Raw genomic sequence first — 26,055 nt, 5'->3', positions numbered from 1 at the left:
TATAGTTTTATAGAACAAAAAAGGTATCAGCAGACTTCATTCAGTGTGGTCTCTCTTTAATTCGGAAAACTGAGTCTGTCACAAAACCACAATCACAGCGTCATGATCCTCGGAAGCATTTACATTCAAATTGTCCCTAATGACAAATCTGTTTCATGCCCTTACAGAATTTTAATTGGATGGAGAAAAAAAAAAAGTACAGGAGACTGAAAGTCATGAATGTATAAAAAGACTGATTGTCTTGGATGCAACGAAAACAACATTGGAGCAAAGTAATTACAAAAGAAAAGAGCTTATTCCATGAACTGAAGACAAAACAGACTGAGCTGGTAAACATTTCTGTTTGCACCTGGATACCTTCATTAGAAATTACCCTTAAGGCTACATTTAAATGCAGCTATTTACTAGTCCTTCCCTGATGCGTTACCCCATGATAAACATTTCCAGTCGTGACCTTTTGTTGCTTCTTTACAAGCTTATTGCTTAAAAACTGTAAACGTGAGCTGACGTTCTGGACTAAAAAAAACAAAACAATGAAAAATGGTAAAAGCAGCAGACGGCTGTCAAGTTATTGCTCACTTAGTGCAGTTTTGCTTTGGAACATCATTTCACTTCAAAAATGCATTTCAGACGGATTTTTAAAAAAGCAGCGAGAGATCGAGTGTGACAGCGATGACGTGTCTTCTCTCGTGTGGCTACAAGCTACTAAAGGCCCCCCAAAAACATTCATCTGAGCCATGGTGTGATCCATCTTGTCGTGACAATAATTTAAAAGAACAAAACATTGGTATACCTTCAGGACGGCGTAAGCACAACACAGGTGGGCTGTCAGTTGTAGATCCAGTGCTTGCTACCGTCCTCCCAGCATTGGAGCTCCTTTTGACGAAACCACAGGGAGATTTCCCTCTGGGCGCTCTCCACCGAGTCGCTGCCGTGGATCACATTCCTGCAACGCCAATATGGACAGCATTACTGACAAGAAAACATCTGGGAAATAAAAGACACATTGGTCAAATTCTGGTGTTGATTAGGTCGTTTTTGGTTTTATTTACTTTAATGTGCAAGTTTTCTGAAAGCCGCAAGGGTCAGATTTCACAAGATTGGAGAAATACAAGAGGTAACCACAAACGAAAAACAAGAAAACGATCAAGAGAAATCGAAAGTAATGATTTAGCAATAAGGTTTGGTTTTAAACCCAAACAGCTGATTTTAATAAACAGGTTGACTAGACTTTGTTTAATTCGAGTGTCCCAGTGAGTCATGACAGTGAGCCAGCACACACAATACCAAGACCCTGAAACGGAACGGCCAGGTGATCTTACCTGCCCACTTCCACACAGTAATCTCCTCGGATGGTCCCAGGCAGCGAGTTTACAGGGTCGGTCTCTCCCAGCATCTTGCGTGCCGTCTTGACCACGTCCAAACCCTCCCACACCTGAAGGAACACAGAAATGTACCTCACTACAGCAAGAAGAACAACATTACAGGATAGTGTAGCCATAGACTGTATATAGAAGTGGTCTGAAAAGAGTGCCTTAAACCTGCATTCTTTCAAATGGCCAGCAGGGGGCGACTATGCTGGTTGCAAAAAGACTTCAAATTGTATAGAAGTCTATGAGAAAGAGACCCTATTTCTCACTACATTTATTAGCTCAGTAAACACTTTCCTAATGTGTTTATTGTCTCGGTCTCTAGTTTCAAGTCTTCTTCAATACAGCATGATGTTCATTTAGGAAATTATGGTCCCATTTAGAGGAAAATAGCAGATAAAGCAGGATATGCTTTAGGGCGGGACTACACTGTGACTAACCAATCAGTCACAGCGACATCACGGTGGCTCCGTCCACTTCTAGTATACAGTCTATGAGTGTAACTCCTTGGTGTGATATCTGGTTACTACACCTCTACGTTCATGAGTCTATTCGATGTGTCAAATGTCTGTTTACCAACAGTTGTGCCTTTTTGAATCAAAAGATCATATTTAGGTCAAATATTTTCTTATTGTGGTATGTTTTGTGCTGAAATGCACCTTTAACATTTACATAAACGTCACATTCATGTATGGAGACCAGTGAGACAGGAACTTGATGAGCTGCTTGCCTACAGTCTTTTATCTAGCAAACCTTGAAACAACATTTTTCCACTCCTGCTCTAAACTTTTGTCTGACTTATTGGGCAAACTTCTGAAAGCCCTCACTACCCTGTGGACACGTGTAGAGTATGCTGGAGATATTCACCATTGCTACGATTGGTCCAGAGCTCATGTAGTGCATCAGTCCACTGAAGAAAGGCTTGTTCCTCAGTTCCCAGTAGTGTTCCCTAAGAAGATCCTCAGATGCCTGACACACACAACATACACATATTCAACAAAGACATTAAAAATATATATATATATTTGGACAATGAATAAGGGAGAATAAAAGGCCTACGCCCCAAATACCTGCAGAAGTTTGAGGCCCACCAGTTTGAACCCCCTCTTCTCAAAGCGACGCACGATTTCTCCCACCAGTCTCCGCTGCACGCCATCTGGTTTCACAGCAATGAAGGTGCGCTCATTCACACCCGTCCAGCCTAGAAGCAGAGATAACATGCAGCAATAACGAAGGTAAAACCAAGAAGTGTTTAAAGAGAAGAGTGACGACCACCACACAAGCTACAGTAGCTTGCATGCAGCTCTGTACAGACTGGAGGAGGCAGCATTCATTCATTCATTCATTCAAGTGTTATAGTAAAGCAACGACTGGAGACAGAGACAATACAAAGCTGAGACATTAGTGGCTGCATTAATAAGAGTGTATAATCCATCCAGTGTCATTACACGGTTCATTCTGCTTGCAGTCGACACACACATAGAAACCAGCAGGCACACAGTGTTTAGAAAAACTACATGCGTCTCCCACAAATCTTGTCTGTTACTTCTTTGTTTTGCAGAGATCCCTTGCAGGCTTTGACTAATCTGTCCTGAGCAGGAAACATTTTGTCCTCTCACCCCTGCACCTCGACAAAAGATTCCTCAACAAACCTCCCAGTCACAGCAAACCCGATCTCAATGAGTCTTGCTAATGCTGCTGCTCACCAGATTCCTCAATCCGTGCATGTTTAGCCACCAAATCTTCAAGTTCATGCAGCTCTCGCCGTGACCTTTTTTTCGGCCCCATTGCTGCTCCCCGTCTGCAGCAGCCTATCAGCGCTCACAGGCTCCACATGAATCCTGGAGGCACCAATGGCAGCGAGCTGACCCGAGCTATTAATAGGATGATGAATCAACTAAATTTGCAGAGAGGAGGACGCATGTACAGGCGCTGCAACAAGTGTGTGATGTTAGATTAGCACAGAAGCTAACTGCTTCACCCACAATCATGTTTGCATGCTAACATGACTTCCTCTAAGTTAATAAAACAAACGCATACTGGGTGTTAATAGCCTCACTTCAAAGCCGAGTGACTACGTTGTTTCTATGTCACATTAAATTAGTTGCACAGCTCTATAGAAGTTATTAAAGGCACCATTAGCTTCACCAGCTAACCTGGAGCTAGCTAGCCGAGGAAAGAGTCCGCTGAGTCCGCGTCTCCCGCCCGCACGTGGTGGAAACTGTGGGAGTTTGTATCCGCAGTGAGCGTCAAACTGAAGGACGGTGGAAGAAACGTGGAGTAAAAACATATGTGGCACCAACCTGACTGAAAGATGTAGGCGAAGATGGAGAGAAACAAGCAGATCATTGTGGACGGAGCCGCGCGCTGGAATGAAGAGGACGTACGCACGCGCGTTGCCTAGGAACGTTCCACAAAAAACGCGGGCACGTGGTGTTCAGGGGCTCACGAGGAGCAGATAATGTAAAAGTATGGAAGCTCACATGTGCCAAAAAAAAGTTAGACAAGCAAATGAAAAATAACAAATGAACAGATTAAATAACAGATGATTAAAACTAATCAATAACAATTAATAGAGTAAATAACAGGTGATTAAAAGAGTTTTCCCCCGGGATCAATAAAGTATTTCTATCTATCTATCTATCTATCTATCTATCTATCTATCTATCTATCTATCTAAAACAAATTAGTTTGATGCTTTTTTGAAAATTCAATTTAGTTTTTTATTTAAACTTAATTCAGTAAATTTAAAGATGGAGTTTGGGACTTTTACATATAAATGAACATCTACATTAAAGGCCTTACCAAATAAGTTCACCACACTCAGTCTGTGTAGATTGCTGTATTTTGCAGCATGCTGAAAGTTTGAATCTGTTTGGGTTAACTTTCACACGCTGGTGCACCAGCAGCCATGTGTTTTACATTAAGCAGCAAACATTGGTTTGTCAGACTGAAGGGGGGAGCAACTGTAGGGATGGACTTCTTTTCCTGTTTATTCGGTCTCCTCTACAACATATGGCCGCCTCTCCTCCCCTGTTACTGGAATGACCTAAACTTGTTGCTAACACTACAATCACAGCTTCAGCCACCCCTGTGTTTCTACCTCAGAGAGCCTTCTGAGACTCTTCTGGGTCTTGGGTGGGCGTCGACAGACATATTAACCTCCTTTACATTGGTGTAATCATCCTTTTCTTTCTCTGCACAGAGGATCTATGCTGGGAGGGTGTAACACAATGGGGGTTCACTCTGTCCCTCCCCCAGATCACACCCCTGCCGAGGTCGAGGTGCAGCATGTTCCTTTAGTCAAATTTAATTTAATATGATTCGATTCAATTCTAACGGATGCAAATCCAGTCAAATCACTTCAATTAAAATACATTCAATTCAAGTTAAAATGAATCCAATAAATTAAATTAAAACAATTTTAAAAATACTCAAAATAATTCAGAGCAATTCAAAGAAATTTTATTCAAATAAAAGAAATTAAAATGTAACTTGAAGAACCAAAGTGCTCACCTCGAGACTTAATTTCAGGTTTCAGCAGCTCTCTGTCGCCATCTGCTGCCAAACTGATTTCATTTCATTAAAGGCCTCATCCTCTTCACCCCCTTTGGCTCAAGGCCTCTCTATAATCGTACAGGCCCACTGGGTGCTTTAGGGCAGATCACTTTCAAAGACCCCATGGGTGTGTCAGAGGGGATCACGATCAAAGGCTCACTGGGCTCCTGAGGCTGGTTGGGGCTCGGCCTCTGCGTCCTTTCGTGGGATAATTTTGGTGTCACCTACCGGCACACAAGTCCGGTGGTCCTAAAGCGAGGACGCCAAGGTTGGAGGCAGCTGGAGGGCAGCTGTGGGAGATGGGTGCTGGGATCCTACGGAGGGTGAGCTGACAGAAGTCCATGTCCAGCTTCGGTCCATCGGGGAGCTATGTGGGGAGGTGCTGGCATCCACAGTGAGTAAATTATTTATGGCACGGTACAAACAGAGTAAACCTCGTCTCTTGTTTTAACTTAAGAGTTCACTTTGTCAATACGGCTCCAGATGTTCCTAAAAAATATAACCAACTTCTGAAGGTGCAGCTGTTAAGGCAGAACTCAGTAGCATCTTTGTAGATGAACTTACCCACAAAGGTTTCTGTCTCCTGATCACATAAAACAGGAATCTGCACTATATAAACAGGAAGCTCAGCCTACACCATCAATTCCACAATAAATTGCATGGTCAAATCTGCTGCCTCTGCCTTTTCTCTGATGGTTCAAAGAGCTGCAGTCACCTTAATGAAGAAATCTATAACACAGGCACAAAAGCATCAGAAACCACAGAAAGCAGCTAAATTTAATTTTACATTTAATATTTACCACATTACACACATACATATTACATCCAGACGGGCCAGCTTCAGATGAAAATAGCAGAGAACTCGTTCGAGTCCAGGATTTTGCAGGACATTCAGTGAGCTTGGACAGAAGAAGTTAAGACTTCCGTCACCACTGATTTGGTCCAAAATGTCCAAAGATGAGTGCGAGTATCACACCGCTGTCCCCTCCGCCCTCTGCCTCTCCTGTTCCTGCCTTCGGAAATAGTCTTTGTTAAGCGTGACGTCCCTCTTTAAGGGCAAGGCCGGCTCCTCCACCACGCCGCATCCTGCTGCTTTCTTCTGCTGGGCCAGCATCATGGCGCGGATCAGGGGAGGGTAGGGGACGTAGCGCACAGGCGGCTCGGGGAGCGTCTCAAAGTCCTTGAACTGCTGCTCCTTGTGTTTGGGAATCAGGCGCCAGTCGTGGTACATCACCTTGTCCACCTCCTTGACCTCGCTCTCCTGTTTTCCTGCCAAACACAAAAAACAAAGAAGTCACTACATGCAGTTTGTTTAGAGAATAATTATTAGTTATTGGTAACTATTTTATGTTCTTTTTTTCTTTGTAGGCTAGTAACTAAATCCACAGGCTCGTTTTTAGCTTAACCGACTGCTACAAACTGGAGCTGCTGTTGACCACTTGCTGCCCCTATCAGCCAGTTAAGAGGACTGAGGAGTCAGCAGTCAATATGCACTAAAGATATTAGGCTTATTGGTTCAGTAGTGTGCAAGATTAGCTGGAGACAGACAGATACACACATTCATACATACACAAACACCAAAATAAAATGAGATACATTTTAAAAATTCAAAAATTAATAAATAAAAACCAGGGAGGTGTAAGTGACTACTCTGGCCTAAAATCAGTGTAATTCAATAATTTCATACATAAAAATACTATTAAATATCCTCCATGTGTTACATTTTTAAAAAAAGATTTTTATGTAAATCCCAAAAGGCTGCTGAAACACCCACATGTGATGACACCAGTGTCCTCTGTGGAGGTTGCAGTCACAGATTAATAAGATAAATATTATTGTTGGCCCTTGGTTTCAAATGAGATGAGCAGGTGTTACCTTGGTAGGTGAGGATCCCCCAGGCTTTGCCATGATCCATGTTCTAGGAAACATAAGAATCAGGTCAGTTCTTCACTCAACAACAACATGCTGCCTTGACACTCAGTGGCAGAACATCTCTACCTCAGATGTGTAGTCCACTTTGACCTTGGTGATCTGCCAGTAGCTGGGCTCCGTGTGGTCCTCCAGCCAGGACTTGCGGGTGAAGAGGCGGCCCACTCCGAACAGCCTCATGCCGGCCAGCAGGGAGAAGAGGCGGCTCTCCCTGCGGACGTCCTGCCAGGCCAACACAGGCAGCATCTTCCCCGTGTTCGGCCTCCTCATGGTCTCATAGTCCAGGGCGTACTTCTGGGACTCCCGCGGCCGGGACTTCATCTCTCGGTACGCCCGGATCTTCCGAGCCATTTCGGCTATGAGACGAAGTCGCTTTTTCTTCACCATGACTGTCTGATGTCCGGCAGCTCGTCCACAAGCCGCGCTGATAGACACTGATCAGTGTTTATCCTGCAAGAGATCAATTAACTTCATGTGCACCTGAACTTAGAGCAGAAATAACTTCATGTGCACCTGTCGGCAGATTGTCAGTGGATCATAAACATGTTGTAACGAGGCTAACCCGAGCGTTAAATGCTAAAAACATTTTATAAAATCGCTTCATCAGCTGACACCGACTGATAAACTTCAACCAACTATTGCTGAACTATCGATACTGTTTACACTCTGCCCATATCTGTCTTAAATTACCTCACCAACGTTGATGAGCGCCACCAACTTCTCTTGACCTCCGCACGCAAGGCACAGACACTTCCGCTAATTCGGTCCGACCGCAAATAGTTCCCTCTGAACATGTCATGTCACTTTCGTTCCGCCTGAGTTAGATAAAGTAAAAGACCTCAGGTAGCACATTCATATTTTTCTTGGATGTTTAATAAGATATTTATCAACCTATGAAAATGCTCTACATCTTTTTTAACATTCCTTAGACCAAAGGAGTGTGCTATTGTGTTTGTGTAATCTCCAAAATAACTTTTTAAAATGTGTTGGATTATGGTGGTGTATATGTACTAATCATAAATATAGTTATAGTAGTTATCAAGTAAAAATGTAAAACACAAATAGAAACATTCATGTAAATGAATTAAATTCAAAGACTAAAATGAGATAAAATGTTAATAAACAAATAAAAACACAAAACCCATCCCAAAAAGTCCTATTTTAATTGGATTTTTTTTCATGTTTCATTAATCAGTAAACTGTTATATATATTAATCAAATTATCTGTAAATTCAATGAATTGTTCTCCATAATGCTATGATTATGATTAAAATACATATATTTTTAATCTATTTTGGTTGATCAAGAATTTGACATCTTGAAAAAGAAATGTCCCTGGTTATAAACAAACACATGCATATTTAGCATTCATTTTATTTTCAGCTGAAAATCATGCTGACAAGTTTTACAGAAAAAGGTGAGTAAAGGCCTTCACATACAGTATTATTAATATGACGTGGTACAGAAGAAACACTTAGAATTTTCCTATTTACAGAATATCAGTAAGAAAAAGTGCTTGGATGCATCAATGTGAGGACAAATACTGTGAAATAAGACAAAAATTACATTTGTTGGACTGAAACTAACCTCTTGGTGGTTACATTACTAGATCTATAGGGACAAATCTCATAAATCTCATTACACAACAGGACAGAATGAAGTGCGTCATGTCACACTACTCAAGACTAATGAGCGTGGTCCTCTGGTTCCTTCACCACTCATCCCTTCTGAAAACCCTCACACAAGATGCTTGTATTGCATAGTACCATAAATCTTTGTGTGTGTCTACTTAAACCAAAACCTTGAGGAGTGAAAATGATCAAAGACTGGTGACTGAGGCAGCAGTTGGCAGACTGTGTAGCTTCAACACCTGAATCAAACACTATTTTAATACTTATGTTGTTACGTTGTGATTCTCCAAATAAATCTAAAAATAAGAATTATTTACATATCTGACGAGGGGTAACTTTCCCCTCCTCGGTCACTCATGATCAATTAATGCTTAGATCTCAACACTGATCGGACCCCGTAGCCTTGAAAGGTGGCGACAAAATGTTTGTTTTCCTGCAGGAAAATTAGTTTCAAAACATTCACTCAAATATTACAACCCCCCCGCAGCATAATCCACCTCTACACTGTCCTTCCATGTGCTCAATATGACCTAAAAGATGCAATTAGGACAAAATACGGCTAAATCCACAACGTCATCCAGATCGGTGACTGTCACCACAGTAGAACAACATGTAGCCATATTTTTAGAATATATTATATATATATATATATTATATTATTAGAAACACACTAAGGATGCACACAGAGGGCCGAGAGGTGGACTACAATGAAGGAGGATCAAACTAATTTTCACTGTTGGAAGCCATTCAGGCTGAACTTTTTACAGTCACCTTCTGGGTCAACAGGGGCTGAGTGTTTTATTCTAAAAGGACCTCGAGTGGAGTACGACCATAATGAATTAAAGTCAGGAGGAGCTGGAGAAACCAAAAGAACTTTGGGCCATAAACAGATAAGTACAAAGAAGTTTAACAATAAAACTACCCAAAATCTCATATTTTGTCAATGGAGGAAAGTAACTTTTTAAAAAGTTCTAAAAAACAATAAAGTGTAACAATGATGAAAACTTACTAAAAATGTGTGGCAGTCTCTTCTGAGTGACATAGTTGATTTAAAAGAGCTACACTAAATAACAATGTATACTGCTTACATCTTTTGGAAAGGAGAAAATCCACAGTTTTTACAAACAAGTCCAATAAGGAGACGTTCAAAAGCTGGTGACAGGTGGATGCTGCTGTAAACATAACAAATATCTGTCTTGTAACCTTTTTTTCTCTCAAGAAACAAGAATTATCTGATGAGGATTCGCAAGTGTATGAGTGTTTGGAGATGATGGCTGTTCCACGAAAGACAAACAAGAATATTTTCATTTTTTGGAGGAATAAAAGCTGCAAAGTACATTCAAAGTTCTTGATCTTTCAAAACATTTCTGACCGTTGAGGTTTTTGCTTCAGAGCTGTAACCAGTGGGTAACTTAGAAATAAAGAATGCTGTGGCATCTCACTTTCCGTCGCACCGATTCTCACTTTGGCAACCTGACAGAAAATTGCAGATTACTTTGATAATGCATTGAAAGCATTTAGATTGAGAATAATATACATTACTTGCATACAAGATGAAAACCCAGAAAAAACCCCTTTTTGCGAATATACCGCAATGACCACCAAAATTTGGCCATACTTGACAGTGTTGCACTGTACGGTCCATTCCTGTACCATTTTACCAATTTCCATACACGCATGGCAACAGGTGATGCTAGCTGACAAAATAAGACCACATCTTCTCACTGACTACTGAAGCTGGTTTGGAGACATGTAAGACATCTGAATGGCATGAGAGAAGATCACAGTAAAAACGTGCAGGCAGACACACCGCCATCGCAGTTTTCCTCCAACCAACCACTCCGATCCTGGATATTTTCTTCAATACTGGGAAACAGTGAGGCTGAGGAATGCTTGAGGCAGGTAGGAGCAGTGTCTTTATTTATTAGATGCCATAGGACAGTAACGTCGGCCAGTGTTTAAGAGGAGGGAGGATTCCAGCTGTCCAGTCATGTCCACCGGCATCTCTTCCTCTGACAGGCTTCAGGGTCGGACGTACAACCCTCCGAGTCACTCTCAGAGGACGACGGTCCGGCCAGCGGGGGCACAGGCGAGCGCGACTGGTGCTCGGGCCCATCTGGGGTTTCCTCTGTGGTTCCACTATTGAGACTGAGCACCCAACCCAGTTTGTTGTGGAGCAGCTGACGAAGGCCTGGTGGCAGTGGCAGCACGTCCAGGGTGTCTATACAGTCAGGCAGCAGCTGGCGAAGGCGAGCACAGCATAGGTACAGCAGGGAGGTGGGCGCAGAGCAGGATCTGATCACCTTCATGCTGCTCTTCGCTGCTGTGGAGCACGCCATCGGGTAAAACCTCTTATTTTGAAGCTCTGTGGCAGCAACACCTGGATTGAGAATGGTGACAAAACATTTTATGTTCATGTGTAATATGTTCTAACGATACCACACTGTGGGCCATACAGATTTAAGTCTCCAGTGAACAGATGTGTTCACAGGTTTGCTTCATACATATCTCCGAATGGTTAAAGTTCTCCATTTTAGTTTTATGACAAATATATATTGAAATAAGCATGAAATATATCATAGAGATGCTGCAGATGCAATTGTCAAGGTGTGTCCATTTAAAGAAGTGTAATAAAGTGAATGTCACAAAATTTTGTTTTTGCTGAGAATCACAGCTGTTCGCCCACTCAGCATTCTTGGCTAACCCTTGTATACAGTAGATTTAGACCGAAAAAATTAACCAGTCCAATATTATTCGTCAATATTAGCTTATTTGAGATATATCGGTGTATAAGTGACAAGAAATGGCAGTATAGAAATGTCAAACTAGGTTTGTGATTATTCAGAAACAGAGTCTCCATTACATTTATTGGCCATCAGAGAGCACTGACAAGGTGATTGTCTAAACTATAAAACGTCTGTTTACTATGCATCTTAGTAACAATAAAAAAAGATCTAAGGCAGCAGTATCAAGCAATATTAGTATCAGCTTCAAAAATCTGTGGGTCTATTGTGTGTAATGTTCTTGTGAAATTGGTACACAGTATCAGAAGAGATAAAGTTTGCCCAGTGCATCCCCACAAAGCATCAAATTAGGAATCAAACTACGAGGGCTGTGGTCATTAGTGGGCTCTGCTTGCCAGGACTAACCTATACACTTGCGATTCTTGAAGAAAGTGAGTGTGCCGTGCCACGTGTCCAGATGGACTCCGATGATGGACCCCTGTCCAAACCGGGAGGAGAAGTTCATCTTGTCTCCTTTATGATGCAACAAGCCTGACAAACAGAAGACAAACAATGTCTTACTCATACAATGACCACTGTGAGCAGCAACTGCTGAGTCAAACTATGTCGAGTTAATCTTACCAGTGTAAGAAAGACCCCAGCTGTCTGTATCTTTTCCCAGCAGGCTGCAGAATGTGTGTCTGTATTTGTCTAGATTGACATCAGAAGTGCCAATGCCGACCATCTGTACAGAAATGCAGAGCAATTTAGAGACAAATAAACTTCCACACAAGTTTCTCAGCATGAACTAAGCTTTTGTCTTATACAACACGTCTGCGCTACCTTTGGATTTCTATAGGAAATTGAGTTTTCACGATAAGAGCAGGTTAATGTTAGGAGGTAAGGAGTAGAGGTTTACCATGTCTGTTCCATACACTGGGGACGTCATCTTGATCTCCCAGAAGTGCTGCCCTTCAGCCAGCTCCTTGGAGCCACGGATTGCTGCTGTACCACAGCTGTATTCAGAGTGGAAGTTCACTTTGCGATTGTCGCAGCTCAGTAATGTTGCTGTCGATCGGCTGTTGACATCCCAGACCCAGTCAAACTCTGAAACATCAGAAGTCATCGATTTATCGGCTGCTGATACAAGAAATTACATATTGTTATCAATACGCACACAAACTGTAGGAGCCAGATATTAGTAGGGGAAGTTTGACCGTGGCTGGTATTTGTGCCGGCCTATCCATGAGTAACCCACCTCAACAATATAACTTCAAACCTTGTTGTGCACGTTTCTTGGTGAATAGAAACTGGCTACCATGGATTGTAGAAGGAACCCATTAAATAAACATTATTCATAAAATCTGCACTTAAACCACACAGCTCAATAAAAGATAACATGGCTACATCAATATTATGATTATTAATCAATATTATGATTAAGTGAGGCAGCAGTCTTGTACCTTGGTCGTCCTCTCCACAGTGGCAGTCTTTAACTTGGTGAAAACCTCGCAGACGAGGGTTGTAGTTGGTCTCCACCTGGGAATCGCAGCCACAGTAGGACTCTCCAGTGACAGGCACAGCACTGGGGACTGGGGGCACCATCACTGCTGAAAAGTCCACCTCAGAGTCGGAATCACTGAACTGGGGCGCAACAATGTGGAAAGAAAGAACATATTCAAATCTCACCATTGGGAGGGGCGATCGGATCATTACTTTTCAGGCCAATTATAGAGATGAAGGTTTTTATTGTTTAATGAAAATCTTTTACTGTGTAGTCTACCGCTGCCTCCATTGGTTAGTTTGCTTGTGTTCTTGTGTGCCTTTGGTTACTTTAATTTGAACCAATGTGTTCATTGATCGAGGCATTGGTAGCACAGTGAACTCCTGTGTTGTGCGAAGTAAAATTAGTGTTTTTGTGAATGGAATCTGGTGGCTCTGAAGCAAACTAAGAGAGAACATTGGAAAAGGCTGTCTAACGGCAAAGTAAAGTGGTGAAAATATTCTAAATAAAGTGTAGTGTACACTTAATCTGATTGAGTTTTTTTAGATGGGCCTTTTTTTGATGGCTAAAATAAATTTTTCTGCTGCCTGTTCACAGCGCCTAACCTGACCTCAATCTACTGTAGGTAATGCATTAACTATGGATAAGTAACTATGAATAAGTACCTCATACAACCCCACTACAAATAACCTGAACTTTAAAATAGAACTGTGAACTCAGAAATGTGAATACCTATTTATTTTGTGTTACTTCTTTTTTGCCAGCATGAGAATCTTTAGAATTTGAGAGGTGCAGTTTTGTGTTGCCCATGTTTTTCTAAGTATTACTTCATGTTGACATTTTGCTACTTTTTCTATTGGAGTTGTGGGTGCCTGAAAAATTTTATTCTATGATTATGTTATCTTCTGGCTTCTGTTTTCAACTTGAAATCAAAGTCAGGCTTTAAACCCCAATTTTGAAACCTGTGCAGTATCGTCAATGCAATATTGTGTTTCAAGTCGGGCTATAATGTACGGGACATTTGAGGAAAAAAATGTGTACGTTAGATGGCGGATCATGATTGCGATTAAATAGCTCATGATATTATCGTTTGACCAGATCGGCCACGCCTACGTCAACAGCTTTGCTTATGTAACAAAGCTGCAATGGTTTGATGTTAAGATTGCAACTAAGCACTGCTCTGGATAGCACACATCTCTATGATGAGATAGTAAAGATATAACAGGCGTGTACTGACAAAACAGTTCCTAAGAGGAATGGTCCCCTGGGGAGCTCCCTAAGAACTACATACCTTTAAGGGCTTTTTTTCAATACCAATTGGAACGCAGAGGTGACGTAAGCCAGCCAGCAGTTGGTATAGCAACGTCACTTAAACCGGTTTTGTGATGTCTGTTGTTTACACAACAGGTTTTTAAAAATGGTGTTTGTCATTGCTGCATTGGCTTAAAACCGTGATCCAAGAATTATGATTGTTTCCCGTTCTTGTGAGGCATACTCTGTGGAATAATATTAGTTGTACAAACAAAGCGTACAGCTGGAACTTTAGCTTCGAGCGTCAGACATAATCATCAGCAAACAAATGGCCAAAAGCAAATTGGAGGCTTTAAGTAAGACACAGATAGCTGGGATGAATGTTCTATGTTCTTATGGTAACATGTCCCATCTCCTGCCTGGAGTGTAAACAAGCGGCATCATATGACACAAAGAAAAACCTAACATGTCAACTGACACCTCATATCTGTCCAGACATTCAAGTCCAAGGGGGACACAGCTGCTCTTGTAGTTTACCTCTAGGCGGTCATAGCTCCAATCTTCACTTTCAGAGGCCAGCACAAGCGCTCGGGCATCAGCATCCCGCCGGATCCCTCCCCAAACATATCGCCATGCACGACTGTTCCTGCTTCGCCTGGACATGGCAGCAACAGAGTCTCACCAGTAGAAGAGCCTGCCAGTCAGTTCAGGTTCAGCACAGACGCTTGTAAAACAGCATCAGTTCGCCTGCTGGAGGACAAAATGACAGCATGACCATCCTGAGAGTGGACACCTTTTAACACTGCAGCTTGTAGCTTTGTGCTTCACATGCTTCAGTTTAAACTCACACTTCTATTTCCTTGCGTGACATAATTTAGTGATTTATTCATATTATCCTGGTGTCTTCTTTCACCTGAACATTTGACACACCCTTCTGGAAACATGCCTTACTACTATTTGAACTTGCAAATTTCAGTTTGATCATATTATTTCAGCAAATAATGCTACTGAGCCCTCAGTGCAGCAACATTAGCCACAACATCCCACTAAAACATCGCCTCTATGTGAGATAACCGCTAAAAACACATCATCCTGACTAATTAAGTTAACGCTAACTAACAGTAGGTAGTCTGGTCCCCGTGTGCAGATCACTGTCACCATCAATAAACTATTTATTACCTTTGCGATGCGACATTGTTTTCCTAACTAGCTTTAGTTAGCCACCTAGCCTAGCTAGCAGGAGCAGCTAACGCTAGCGACATAGTAATCAGCCCGTTGAATTAAGATGTTAGCATACTATAACAAGGTCAGAGGCATCACAATTCAAGTCAGGCTGTTGGTTATACGTGTTTACAAAGATTAACACACAGGAAGATGTCGCTAACTGCGCGCATTCTCGGTTTATTAGCCAAGTAACGTAGATAATAAACGGGAGACCGGAGGCGGAATAATAACTTTGCTAGTGATGCAGATTCAGAGCTAGCATAAGCTACATAGTTAGCCTCGGTTAGCCTGACAAAACAGCAGCGTTAATGTCACCTGCCTGCATTCACGGAGAAAAAACCCACCGACAACACCGCAGAGACGCTGTTCCTGGAAGACACCTATTGCTAGTTAGTTGATACGCGATATCTGGATGAGTGGTTAGCTAGCATCGCTCTCTCCATGACCTACTTTACATTAGTCTGGCCGTAAACAATAACAGACAGACGGACGGACGGACGGACGGACTCTGCTGGAGCTCCCAGCGGCTCAGTCTGCATCACAGGAAGTTTTCAGTGCACAGAAACACTCCTGTCAGGAGCTACCGGGGCTTTATTTATTCACCAGCGACTATTTAAGATGTTTAACGTGTGTGAAAGTACGAGTGCAACATCACAAAATAACTCTAATATCAGTATAATAAGTTCTGCATTGAATTTAAAATCAGAATAATAAATCAAAAGTACTTATTATGAGGATTACCCTCTTTCAGAGTGTTGTTTGATTATATAAAACATTCAGTAGATTGGAATCAGATCATTTACTCAAGTAGAAATACCACAGATTATAAGAAATACTCTAATACAAGCAAGCCATAGTTAATTTTCAGATTAGGATTTTATATAAAAAACAGATATGCAGTTTGTAAAATACGATACATTTATGAATTAAACTATCCAACAACAGTGCACATTGTGTGTGTGTGTGTGTGTATATATATATACACATATATGGAAAAAATGACAATAGTTCTGCCTTTAATGAAGTTTTTCTGTTAACGCATCAATGATAATGAGCCACAAATGTGAAAATGAACTGACAAAGGCCATTGTGTACGAGTACTTTACTGTTTTTCATCTCTGTCTAAAAGCAGAAGCAGGTTTTTGTTTGACCTGTTCACACTGGTCCCCACATGACCAGTGGTTTCAGTGTTGAGTGATGTGATGACAAAAGCCATAATCTTCATTTTGTGCAAAAATGTGTTCAAACTTTTATGCAAAGCTAATGTAAAACTTCAGCAGACTGAGTTAGAGAAATCAAGTAGGTGTCCAAAGATATGCTGCAGAGTAAAATATTTGCCTCTGAATTGTGTTGACTTATAAGACATAAAGAAAGGTTTAACGAACCATGAAATACAAGTTCCTCAAAGCTGTGCTCAACTTCAGTATTTGAGCAAATACTTGGTTAAGCTGCACTTTAATGTGCATTTAACATTATGTACACGCTGAGCACTAAGCTACCTCATACAGGACATTATCACTGATGATTTAAATGCCATTTAGATTCATGCATTCTTCTAGTTTGCATCAGCAGTGGCTATTTGCTCAGAGGACCTGATGTTTCAATGTAAAACTTGTCACAGGCAGTGTGAACCAGTATGGAACCAGCACTGCCTCATTTTTAAAACAAAACAAAGTACAATGTACAATTACAGAGCTTCCAGTTTTGTTAATTGTTAATTTGTTTGGTATATTACAAGAAGACTTTGTGATGGGTCAGTGCTGCTCTCTTAGACTGGAGTTCCTCCAAAATATCGACACTGCTTTGTGTGAGCTCAATAATAATGTGTATGAAAATTGTAATCAGCAGCCACTGAGCCTTTGTTGCAATTCTACCAATTTACAGATTTTATTATTTCAGGTGTAGAACATCTGTAAAATTCACAGTTTCTGTCCTCAAAGACATTTCAGATTGTGTGTTGATCACGCTCCTTCAAGATCAGGCATTTGTAGCATTTGATTAACCTAAAGTGACTGAATTATGTTTGGGTCCTTTAGCCCACTTCCATTTTTTAAAATCAATGTTATTAATGTGCAAAAAAGTGGACTTCATATATAATATATAGTTCTATATTATGTATCTAGGTTAAAGAGGCAATGGAATCAAAGGCCACCAAGAACACAGGTAGGAATGAAAAGTGTTTTAAGACTAAGTCAAAACAAAACAATATGAGTGTGTCTTTTTAATTTCATCTTTTGCCGACTGCAGCATGACGTTAATTCTTATCCAAAACCCGTCATGAGATCAACATTTTAATTTGTCAAAATATTTAGTTTGTGGACAAAGACCTGTAAAACTAATCACATTCCGATCAGCCTCAGCTGTACTATGTTGGTGTCAAATTGTATATTTATTGACTGACTGTACTGATCTATAGTAAGTCCTAGCTGCTCTACATTAAATGCACCAATACAATCAACAACACAGACAGACAAATGTTGCTGGTCCATTAAGTGCAGTCATTCCATTAATATCAGACAAAACAAAAGGCTTGACGACGACGTTCTGGAGGAGGTTGAGTTTTATTTGGAAATCTGACAGGCATGGCTGAACAGTGAGCTCTCACCTTAAACAAAACAAACAAAAAAATCAAGACGACAGCACTACAGGAAAACGATACTAGTGTTTGAGAATGTCATATTAAACATAAATCGACTTGCACACATTATGCACTCAGGTCATTCACACACGCAAACACACACACACTCGACCCCATGTGGACATCCTCCATTAATTATCACACTACATCCAGAGGAATTCCAAGCACTTTGAACAATTACCCACAGTGCAATTAATCTAACTATACACAGATAATTTATATATTTTGATGTATATAGGGTATTCAATAAACAGTATTCCATTTAGACAGTTTCATTAAGTCAAAATCTTTATAACTTTCCATAAATAGTGAAAAAAAAAAAAATAATAATCTTGTGAGCTCCTCACCACTGTGATACAAAAATGGTCCCCGAAAAGAACATGAAAAAATAAAACGCTAATGTGCACGATTCTTCAGCAGTCTCAAAACAAAGAATGACAATCAAAACCACCAACGAAAAAAAAACAACAAAAAAATAAAAACAAACAAAAACAAAAATCAAGGGAGGGGAACACACTCACAGCACAGACTGGCTACTACATTTACAGGGGGTGGAGGGACTCTGGATCACTGTACAGGTTAAGATCAGACAACAAATCAAGCAGACTGTCCACACATCATCCCACAACAACCAATACATCTTCATGCCCGTTCGGTACGCACAAGACCTGACACAACTGGATGGCTTTAAACAATATGGATAGATCACATCTACTGAGGACACAGCTGTCAAGTCGACCGCCGACATGTTTCCGTTGCCATCCCATCCTGTCAGACCCGCGGGGGTGTAATGGAAGTAAGTGAAAATCTCCTATTTGTTCTTGCTGCTTTGATGTGGAATGAATGAGATGGTGTTCGATGCAGACGCTTATTTTGTAGATAGGATGAGGGCCACGATGAGGCCGTAAAGCCCCAGCACCTCAGCGAAGATCAGGATCAGGATCATGCCCACGAAAAGCCGGGGCTGCTGAGCGGTGCCTCTCACGCCGGCGTCGCCCACGATGCCGATGGCGAACCCGGCTGCCAGACCGCTCAGGCCCACGCTCAGGCCGGCGCCGAGATGAAGGAAACTCCTGTTGGAGAGAAACGAAGACGAGAGTACAGTCAGTGCACAAGGTCATAGATTTTGATTAAATACTAATATTTGATATGTGACAAGTTACAGTACAGGCTCTTCTGCGTCAACAGGCTTTAAAGCAACACAGACACATTAATCATAATTAGTCACATCCTGGCAATAACACACTTTGAATGTTTGAAATATAACGTGTATACAGATGGACAACAGAGAAGTACATGATGATGAATTAGTGGTTTCCTAAAGCCACCAAGGATGCACAGATACCATCAGATATCCAGTCCAATTCTGCGCTCACGTACTTGTACTCGTAAAACTACTGTGATACAATACAATGGTCCACCTTAACCAGTGTCAGTGTGCTGTCTCCGTCTTTATCTCAGGCCTCGTCCTTACAATAGTGCTACTATAAAGGCATAAAGTTGGCATTTTGCAAGGCGGATTTCAGTGATTACATATATTAATAGTGATCAACTTTTGTTGTTTGTTTTTCAGACTTAGGAACAGCCAGCAGAGCCCTGCCCGAGGATCTAAGTCTCGGCTCAAGATTACAAATGACCGTGCTTTTGCAGTGAGGTCCTCTCTGGAACTCTGCCTGAGGATCTGAGGTTTGCAGAATCTGTGACATCTTTCTTCTATTATAGCATATTTTTTCTCTCATTTTCTTTGATCTTAAGGGTCTTGATTTGATTCATCTCTTGTCCTAAACTAAACCTAACTTTGTTTTCCAAAAGTGTTGTATTAATAAAGTTTTTGTATTATTTATTATTTATCATTATCGTTTAATGTAGGTTACTTCCAATAATTAGGTTATGATTTTGCCCATTTTAAAATAAAAAGGAACAAAAAGAAAAAACTCTTTACTAATAATTATTTTGATGGTGATTAATAATAATTCCACCTGGCGCTCCGAGTCTCTGACAGCAGACATCTAAGCTGCAGCTGAGGGACAACTGACACTGACATGCGTGTAATGATACTGTAGAAGAGTAACAGAAATGGTATTATTAAGTACTCATATCAGTACTGTGTATCAGCAAGTACCCAAATGTAAGTCCTTGGTCTCTGTCAGAAACAAAAGTGAAATTGGTGCATTTCTAAAAGCCACCTGTCACTGAAAGATTTGAGGTTTACATGACGGAGAAGATGAAACACCAGATTATGTTGAGGAATGAAGCATATTTGTATTCAAGCATATTTCTGACTTTGACAACATGATGGTTAAAATTTAGCATTTTCTAAACTTTAAAGACTTTGTTTGATCCCTGTGAGTTGGCATCTTTATATTTTCAGAGACTGTGGTTGAGGTATAATATATTCATATCTCCCATGTCCTTATCTCCCACATGACGGAGGCGTAGCTGGGTGCCAACAGTCCTCTTCAGCTCCAGATCGCAGTGTACTTGCTGAGCCATGCTGACTTTTGAGCGATCCCCTCTGAAAACTAAAACTAAGCAGAAACTAAAGACACTCACTGTGACTTCTATAAGCACTGTGAACTTGTCAAATTTGGTTAAAAGCAAATATAGGTGTTAAGAAGTAGTTTAAATATTAACGGGGGCCATCTGGTGGCCTCGTCATTCCTGCGTTGATTCTGTGTTTATGTCATTCTCTTTGAATCCCCTCATTTCCCGTCTCTCTAGTGTTGATATAAAATAAAGGCTAAATGTGAGGCTTAAGGCCACATCAAGCATGTAATTAAAGATTAGCTTATGTGATGCCAGAAGAAACATGGCCAATAAACTCTGCTACATATGTAATTCGAGTCAAGTCAAATGTTATTTCTATAGTCCAAAATCAAAAGTTGCCCAAGGGAGCTTTAAAGTAAGTAAAATATCCAACACGTTCTGTCCCTGTGTGAAAGAGTCATTAATAGTGCTAAACCCTCTCAGAGTTATTTTGTTTCTCCAGCCCTAGTTTCTACAGAAACTGTTGCAGAAAGCAAGCTCTGATGAGTTACACGGCAAACAGCCGGACACAGTAAATGTAACGTGAAGGAGGAAATAATTAGTGAGCTCCAGACCTGGATGTTTTGCTTTGGAGTTGATCAAAACAGATAAAAGGCCACCCAGTTAATAATGGCCTTAAATTAAGTCAGGAGGGCAGAATTTGTAGTGGTACAAAACAGCTTTAGGACTATTTGACTAATTGCTGAACCTCTTTGGGCTGTCTGATGCTTTTTTAATGACGCGTAGGCAATAGATAGTGGATGATACTCAATTTACACAAGTACCATGTATGTAAATGTGGAAATGACTGAAACTGTTCTAGTTAACAACAGTATCAGAGGTTTGTCTTACTTGTAAAGGGTGACTCTGTCAGAGATGTTGTTTGCTATCAGCACGGCCACCACCAGCCCGTAGATGGCGATGATACCAGCCATGACCACGGGGATGATGGACTTCATGATGAGCTCTGGCCGCATCACAGACATGGCAGCGATGCCCGTGCCACTCTTCGCCGTCCCATACGCTGCTCCTAATGCTGCGTCAGAGAGAAGAGAGATCCTGTTAATTCATCTGGTCAGTCCAGTCAGCGCTCATTCTTCACTAACGAATGATCCCTGACAAACAACTCAAATACGACACGACGAGGATTCAGATGGAGCTGTGAGAGAGTGATTAATCCACTTGATCGATTTCAGTTCCCTCACCCAGACACAATGTATAAATATGATTTTTAATGTGTAAATGCCTGTTCTCTCCTGGCCAGAACAATAACTGAGAAATGAAAGTGATACATCAAAAAAAAAAAGAAGAGAGAAGACACTGAGAGGCGTATTTGCTAATCACACCAGTTCGTCTATTTTTAAGGTTTCCAAACGAACCATCTCTGAAAAACATTTTAAAAAAGCGACAAGCCCACATAACCTCCCCCACTTCATTATAGGATTATTCAAGACTAATGTCACGAATGCTACCTTCTCCCATGTTCCCCTTTCTGCTAGTCACACTTTTTATTTATTTATTTTTTTTTTAAATCACATAGCACATGTTGCCACTTAGTTTATTCAGTGTACGTTTATAATCTAAAACAGTCTACAGTTTTACTTTTGTTTATCTGATGTTTCAGAATTAATATTTATACACGATTTATTTATTTTGTATTGAGGAGTTTTTATAAGCCCTTTAGCTTCCTTCCTCTGCTGAGCTCCATTATCGTAGTGTTATAACCTTAACCATGATGTTCTACTTGTGTGGACAAATAAAGACATTCATAGAAGACTGAAGATCATCACGTGAATGTTCACATGATCAGTTTTTGCTGACACTGTGGGTGTTTTTCATTATGCCAACATGTCTCCTCGCTTCCTTCACTCAGGTCTCAGCTCCTCCCAGCAAGGATGTGAGAGAGATGTGAGGACAGAGGAGGGAAAGTACACACTTGTGTTTCTTCCCTTTAAGCTCTCCCAGAAGCATCCTCTCTCCTCCAGGTACATTTAAGAGATCGGAAGATCCTCCATGACGGCGAATGGGGAACTATTTCCAAGCCACAGGAGGAGAGAGGAGGCGAGGAAGAATAAGTTGGTTTTATGAAAAGCACCGTGTCAGAGAGGTGCTGAACAAACTATATCAGACATCTCTTGTCTCATGTACATCCCACTTTCACCGAACAACCCACATCACGTGTGAAGGTTTGTCCCTTGTGGTGGTCCATCTACACACATACACATCATTGGGCAGTGATGGTTGACCACCATTAAAGCTCAATGAGAAAGAAAATATAGGTGATCCACAGTGTTTAGAGCTATTCTTCGTTACCTGGAGAGCATCAATCTGCACAGGTCAATGGCTGATTATCACACACGTTAACAAGCAGTAAACAACTCTTGAGTTCAGGATGTTGCCTTCTTACCATGAAGACTAAATAAAAAACAGTTTCCAACTAGAGGTGTAGCGATGAGTGCATTTGTCCTGAACTGCGTGGTACAGGACGTTTGGTTCACTACTGACTTTCTTTCGGTCTGCTAGCGGTGCGTGACCCACACAATTACTGTCAGAACAGTATAGTAATCCAAGTACTCCACTTTGCCGAACTATAATTCTAGAGCGTAACTACATCCGGAACATTTTGGAAGGGCACCGCTCAGCTGTAGCATGATTATGACTTTTTATGCTGCTGTCATAGTTCGAAAACGTACTGATGCGTGATCTCAAAACCGAGAACCATGAATTTTGTGTACACTTACACCCCTATTTCCATCACTTCTCACTTGCTGCTGTGAGTCAGTTGACTACAAGTAATTGTTAGTATGAATTGGGTAAATAATGCTCTGTACCAAGCAGCACTTTTTATATTGTGGTAGCTATCGGCCATACAAAAGAAGAATGCCAAAAAAAACAGTACTGATTTACTTATCCAATAGTGTCTGCAGTTCTTATTTGTATTAAAGTATAACATAACTTCTGAACCCTCTCATTTTCAATTTCCCCACGGCACCTTGAGAGGCATAATGACTGGGGGTGGACATCACATTTCTGTCTCGTGGGTCTTCAGCCTTCCACAGATGTCTGCTATTAGATGACTGACGTGAGTTGCCTTGAGTGTTCATTAGGCATTGGCTTTCCTGTCTCCTTTATTAACCGTTATTTCACTGTTTCTGCTTCACACAACTGTCACCTCCAGAAATCCTGGAATAACTCCAAAGTGAACAAACAAACAAACAACTGTTATGACACTATAACAGCACCCATGGAAATTTTACTGAGATATGTGCACAATTTTTTTCTAATTAAAAGCTGTAAAGCCCAAACTGTGTTGGTGTCCAGGTGTCTCTGTATGCCTGGGCTGTAGAAAATATTTTATAACTGTGCCTCACCAAACTTATTGACATCTAACAAGAAAATGCAGTAAGGAAGTGCCAAAAATATGTCCGAATTAATTTAGAAAGAGCGCCACTATTAAATAGTTTATTTTTCAACTGTTAGAATTACTTAATAACCAAATCTGAGGGATTCTTATAATACTTACGTTGACCAAAATGTTATCTTAACACTACCTAAATGACAGAACAGTTCAAGTGGACCAGGATACTTTGGATCTGAAGTTAATTCTAATTGAGCTGCAAAACAGATATTTTTGATACAAGTCTTTTGCCCTACAAAACTCATTTAGATTTAATTACAGATGCACTGATCCAGTTGGATGTCGGCTGGGATGTGACCAATCCACATTAAATACAGTTTCTTTGACAATGCCATTATTTAAAAGAGGGTAATTTTTCCCCTATGAGTTACATTCATTGAGGCATGACAGGCCACTGACACGCTACATTTTTTTATTCTACAACAATCTCTGGCCTTATGTTACATTAAATACAAATGCTGTTCCATGAAATGTGGTATACACATTACAAGTATGAGGAAAAAGAGAGCACTGGTTTTATACCTTGGGATTAAGCATAGTAATTATATCAATGCATAAAAAGCCAGATCTGTGCATCTCCAGATTTACCATCTTAAATTAAAAAAAAAAAAATGCATGAACCAACTATCAGAAAACACAAACTCTGTGTCATCAAATCATCAATGATTTCGACATAATGGAGATGACCATCTGTATCTGGAGGATTTGATCACCTGATTTACTTCATTTCCTCAAAAAAAAAAAAAAAAAAAAAAAGGTCTTCTGAAAGCACGAGGTATTGCCTGTTTGCATCTCACAATTTCCTCTTTGACAGACTGGGTGTTCCCTGCTAAACATGACAGGCGGTAGGACATGAATGAATGAATGAATGGACGGACGGACGGATGCTCCCTTTAATTTCCCACACTGATGTTTGAGGCCTTGATGCTGGCCCTCCTCAAACACAGATCACTACAATCAATAAGTGACACGGATGCATCCAGTCTCTGCAGAAATCACATTTTCCTAATCAATCAGGAAGGTCTGGACCCCGCTGTGCTGTGATATAACTCATATTATTGCAGGTTAGAGATGGTGTGACCGAGGGGACGAGGCTCTGCGTCACCAGACAGCAAACAGCGTTACAGCCAGGGTATGATATGATATAACCTGGCCCGTGCAGGAGGCAGCTAACCACAGTGTTAGCACTGTGAGGAGCTGGTGGTCAGCAGCTTCATGTCGGGGCAAACCTCCCCCCTCCTCTTCCTCGCATCACTGGCAGGTGTGTGCGAGCCGTGACCGACTCAGCTAGCACCAACACCGCTGCTCTTGTGACAGCCCCGTGCTGTCGCTACTAATATCGACACGGTATTTCCTAACATAATTCGTCGTTAAGGCTGAGTTGTGAGGATGAAGGAGCTGGTGTAGTTACCGCTGAAGACCATGGCCGCAGAGGCTCCCATCACAGCGAAGAAAGGCGAGTACTCGGGGATGTCAGACATTCTCGCACTTTTCTCGGGGCGATACAGCTACAAGACAGACTATCTTCTTCTCAGGTTTTCCCCCTTTTTCTCCCACCGTCAGCTTTGGGCAGGTTCAAGCACAGAGAGGGAAGAAAATGTAGCTGCCAGCACGAGCACCGGTGTAGAGGAGGAAAATGGCGAAACGGAAAAAGTCACATGATCAACCATCTCGGAAGAGTCCATTTATGGGGACACGGGGGTGAGCGACACAAACTACACTAAAATATCCAACCCTCGTTGTTTATTGCACTGTACAATATCTCCAATCTGTGTTTCTCATTTGATAATACTTTTCAAGGTGATTATATGTTACAGCAGTTTGAATTTGCTCAATATATGATGTGAGTAGTTCGTACCGTGCGTGTGTTGTGGTATGTTCTGCTGCAAGTGCTCTCACAGACTGCAGTTGAAACGCTAGTAGTCACTACACGCTGGCGTATTAATTATTAGGTATCAACTATATAGTCAAACCAACCATAAACACTGCGTCTGCGCTATAATTAATAAATACAACAACAAATAAACACAGTAACGTAAGGGTGACCGGACAGTAACGCCACAAAATGTCTATAACCAGCATACATGCATCTCCCTGTGTGTGTGTGTGTGTGTGTGTGTGTGTGTGTTGTATGTTGTTTTCATCATGGAATAATCTGACCGGAGGAGGTTAATTAAAATCAACATTAGACTCCCTCTAAGATTAAGAAATGACTACTACTATTAAAACTGGGGACACATCATGCAGCTGCCTTTGTCAAGGTGACACTGAAATGAAAATGGG

General features: G+C 41.1%; 4 protein-coding genes across 8 annotated transcripts; all 4 read right to left on the bottom strand.

The window, feature by feature from the left end:
- Positions 1 to 35: 35 nt before the first annotated feature.
- On the bottom strand, positions 36 to 3,758 carry nme3 (NME/NM23 nucleoside diphosphate kinase 3). Of its 4 annotated transcripts, none has more exons than XM_070847327.1 (6): positions 3,674 to 3,737; positions 3,507 to 3,591; positions 2,441 to 2,571; positions 2,238 to 2,339; positions 1,323 to 1,435; positions 36 to 946 (listed from the first exon to the last, which is right to left on the bottom strand). In XM_070847327.1, exons 4-6 carry the CDS (start codon positions 2,271 to 2,273, stop codon positions 829 to 831), a joined length of 267 nt encoding a protein of 88 aa, XP_070703428.1. In that variant the 5' UTR covers positions 2,274 to 2,339; positions 2,441 to 2,571; positions 3,507 to 3,591; positions 3,674 to 3,737; the 3' UTR covers positions 36 to 828. The 4 variants fall into 4 exon arrangements, with proteins under 4 accessions (XP_070703428.1, XP_070703427.1, XP_070703426.1 ...); XM_070847326.1 differs by having other exon boundaries at positions 3,527 to 3,591; XM_070847325.1 differs by lacking the exon at positions 3,507 to 3,591 and having other exon boundaries at positions 3,674 to 3,758.
- A 1,928-nt stretch (positions 3,759 to 5,686) lies between these two features.
- Positions 5,687 to 7,606, bottom strand: mrps34 (mitochondrial ribosomal protein S34). 2 transcript variants are annotated; one of them, XM_070848093.1, is made up of 4 exons: positions 7,548 to 7,606; positions 6,927 to 7,307; positions 6,804 to 6,846; positions 5,687 to 6,197 (listed from the first exon to the last, which is right to left on the bottom strand). In XM_070848093.1, exons 2-4 carry the CDS (start codon positions 7,242 to 7,244, stop codon positions 5,899 to 5,901), a joined length of 660 nt encoding a protein of 219 aa, XP_070704194.1. In that variant the 5' UTR covers positions 7,245 to 7,307; positions 7,548 to 7,606; the 3' UTR covers positions 5,687 to 5,898. The 2 variants fall into 2 exon arrangements, with proteins under 2 accessions (XP_070704194.1, XP_070704195.1); XM_070848094.1 differs by having other exon boundaries at positions 7,553 to 7,574.
- Positions 7,607 to 8,215: 609 nt separating this feature from the next.
- Positions 8,216 to 14,712, bottom strand: spsb3a (splA/ryanodine receptor domain and SOCS box containing 3a). The gene is made up of 7 exons (XM_070847779.1): positions 14,504 to 14,712; positions 12,675 to 12,855; positions 12,131 to 12,318; positions 11,854 to 11,956; positions 11,638 to 11,763; positions 9,156 to 10,868; positions 8,216 to 9,007 (listed from the first exon to the last, which is right to left on the bottom strand). The coding sequence occupies exons 1-6, from the start codon at positions 14,627 to 14,629 to the stop codon at positions 10,477 to 10,479; spliced, it is 1,116 nt and encodes a 371-aa protein (XP_070703880.1). The 5' UTR covers positions 14,630 to 14,712; the 3' UTR covers positions 8,216 to 9,007; positions 9,156 to 10,476.
- A 3,020-nt stretch (positions 14,713 to 17,732) lies between these two features.
- On the bottom strand, positions 17,733 to 25,395 carry atp6v0ca (ATPase H+ transporting V0 subunit ca). Its single transcript, XM_070847655.1, has 3 exons — positions 25,184 to 25,395; positions 21,207 to 21,390; positions 17,733 to 18,901 (listed from the first exon to the last, which is right to left on the bottom strand). The coding sequence occupies exons 1-3, from the start codon at positions 25,251 to 25,253 to the stop codon at positions 18,697 to 18,699; spliced, it is 459 nt and encodes a 152-aa protein (XP_070703756.1). The 5' UTR covers positions 25,254 to 25,395; the 3' UTR covers positions 17,733 to 18,696.
- Between the last annotated feature and the right edge of the window lie 660 nt (positions 25,396 to 26,055).

Source organism: Pempheris klunzingeri, chromosome 17 (genome assembly GCF_042242105.1).
Source record: "Pempheris klunzingeri isolate RE-2024b chromosome 17, fPemKlu1.hap1, whole genome shotgun sequence".
Taxonomy (NCBI): domain Eukaryota; kingdom Metazoa; phylum Chordata; class Actinopteri; order Acropomatiformes; family Pempheridae; genus Pempheris; species Pempheris klunzingeri.
Note: the sequence above shows the minus strand (reverse complement) of the source record. Positions and strands in the feature narration are given on the sequence as shown.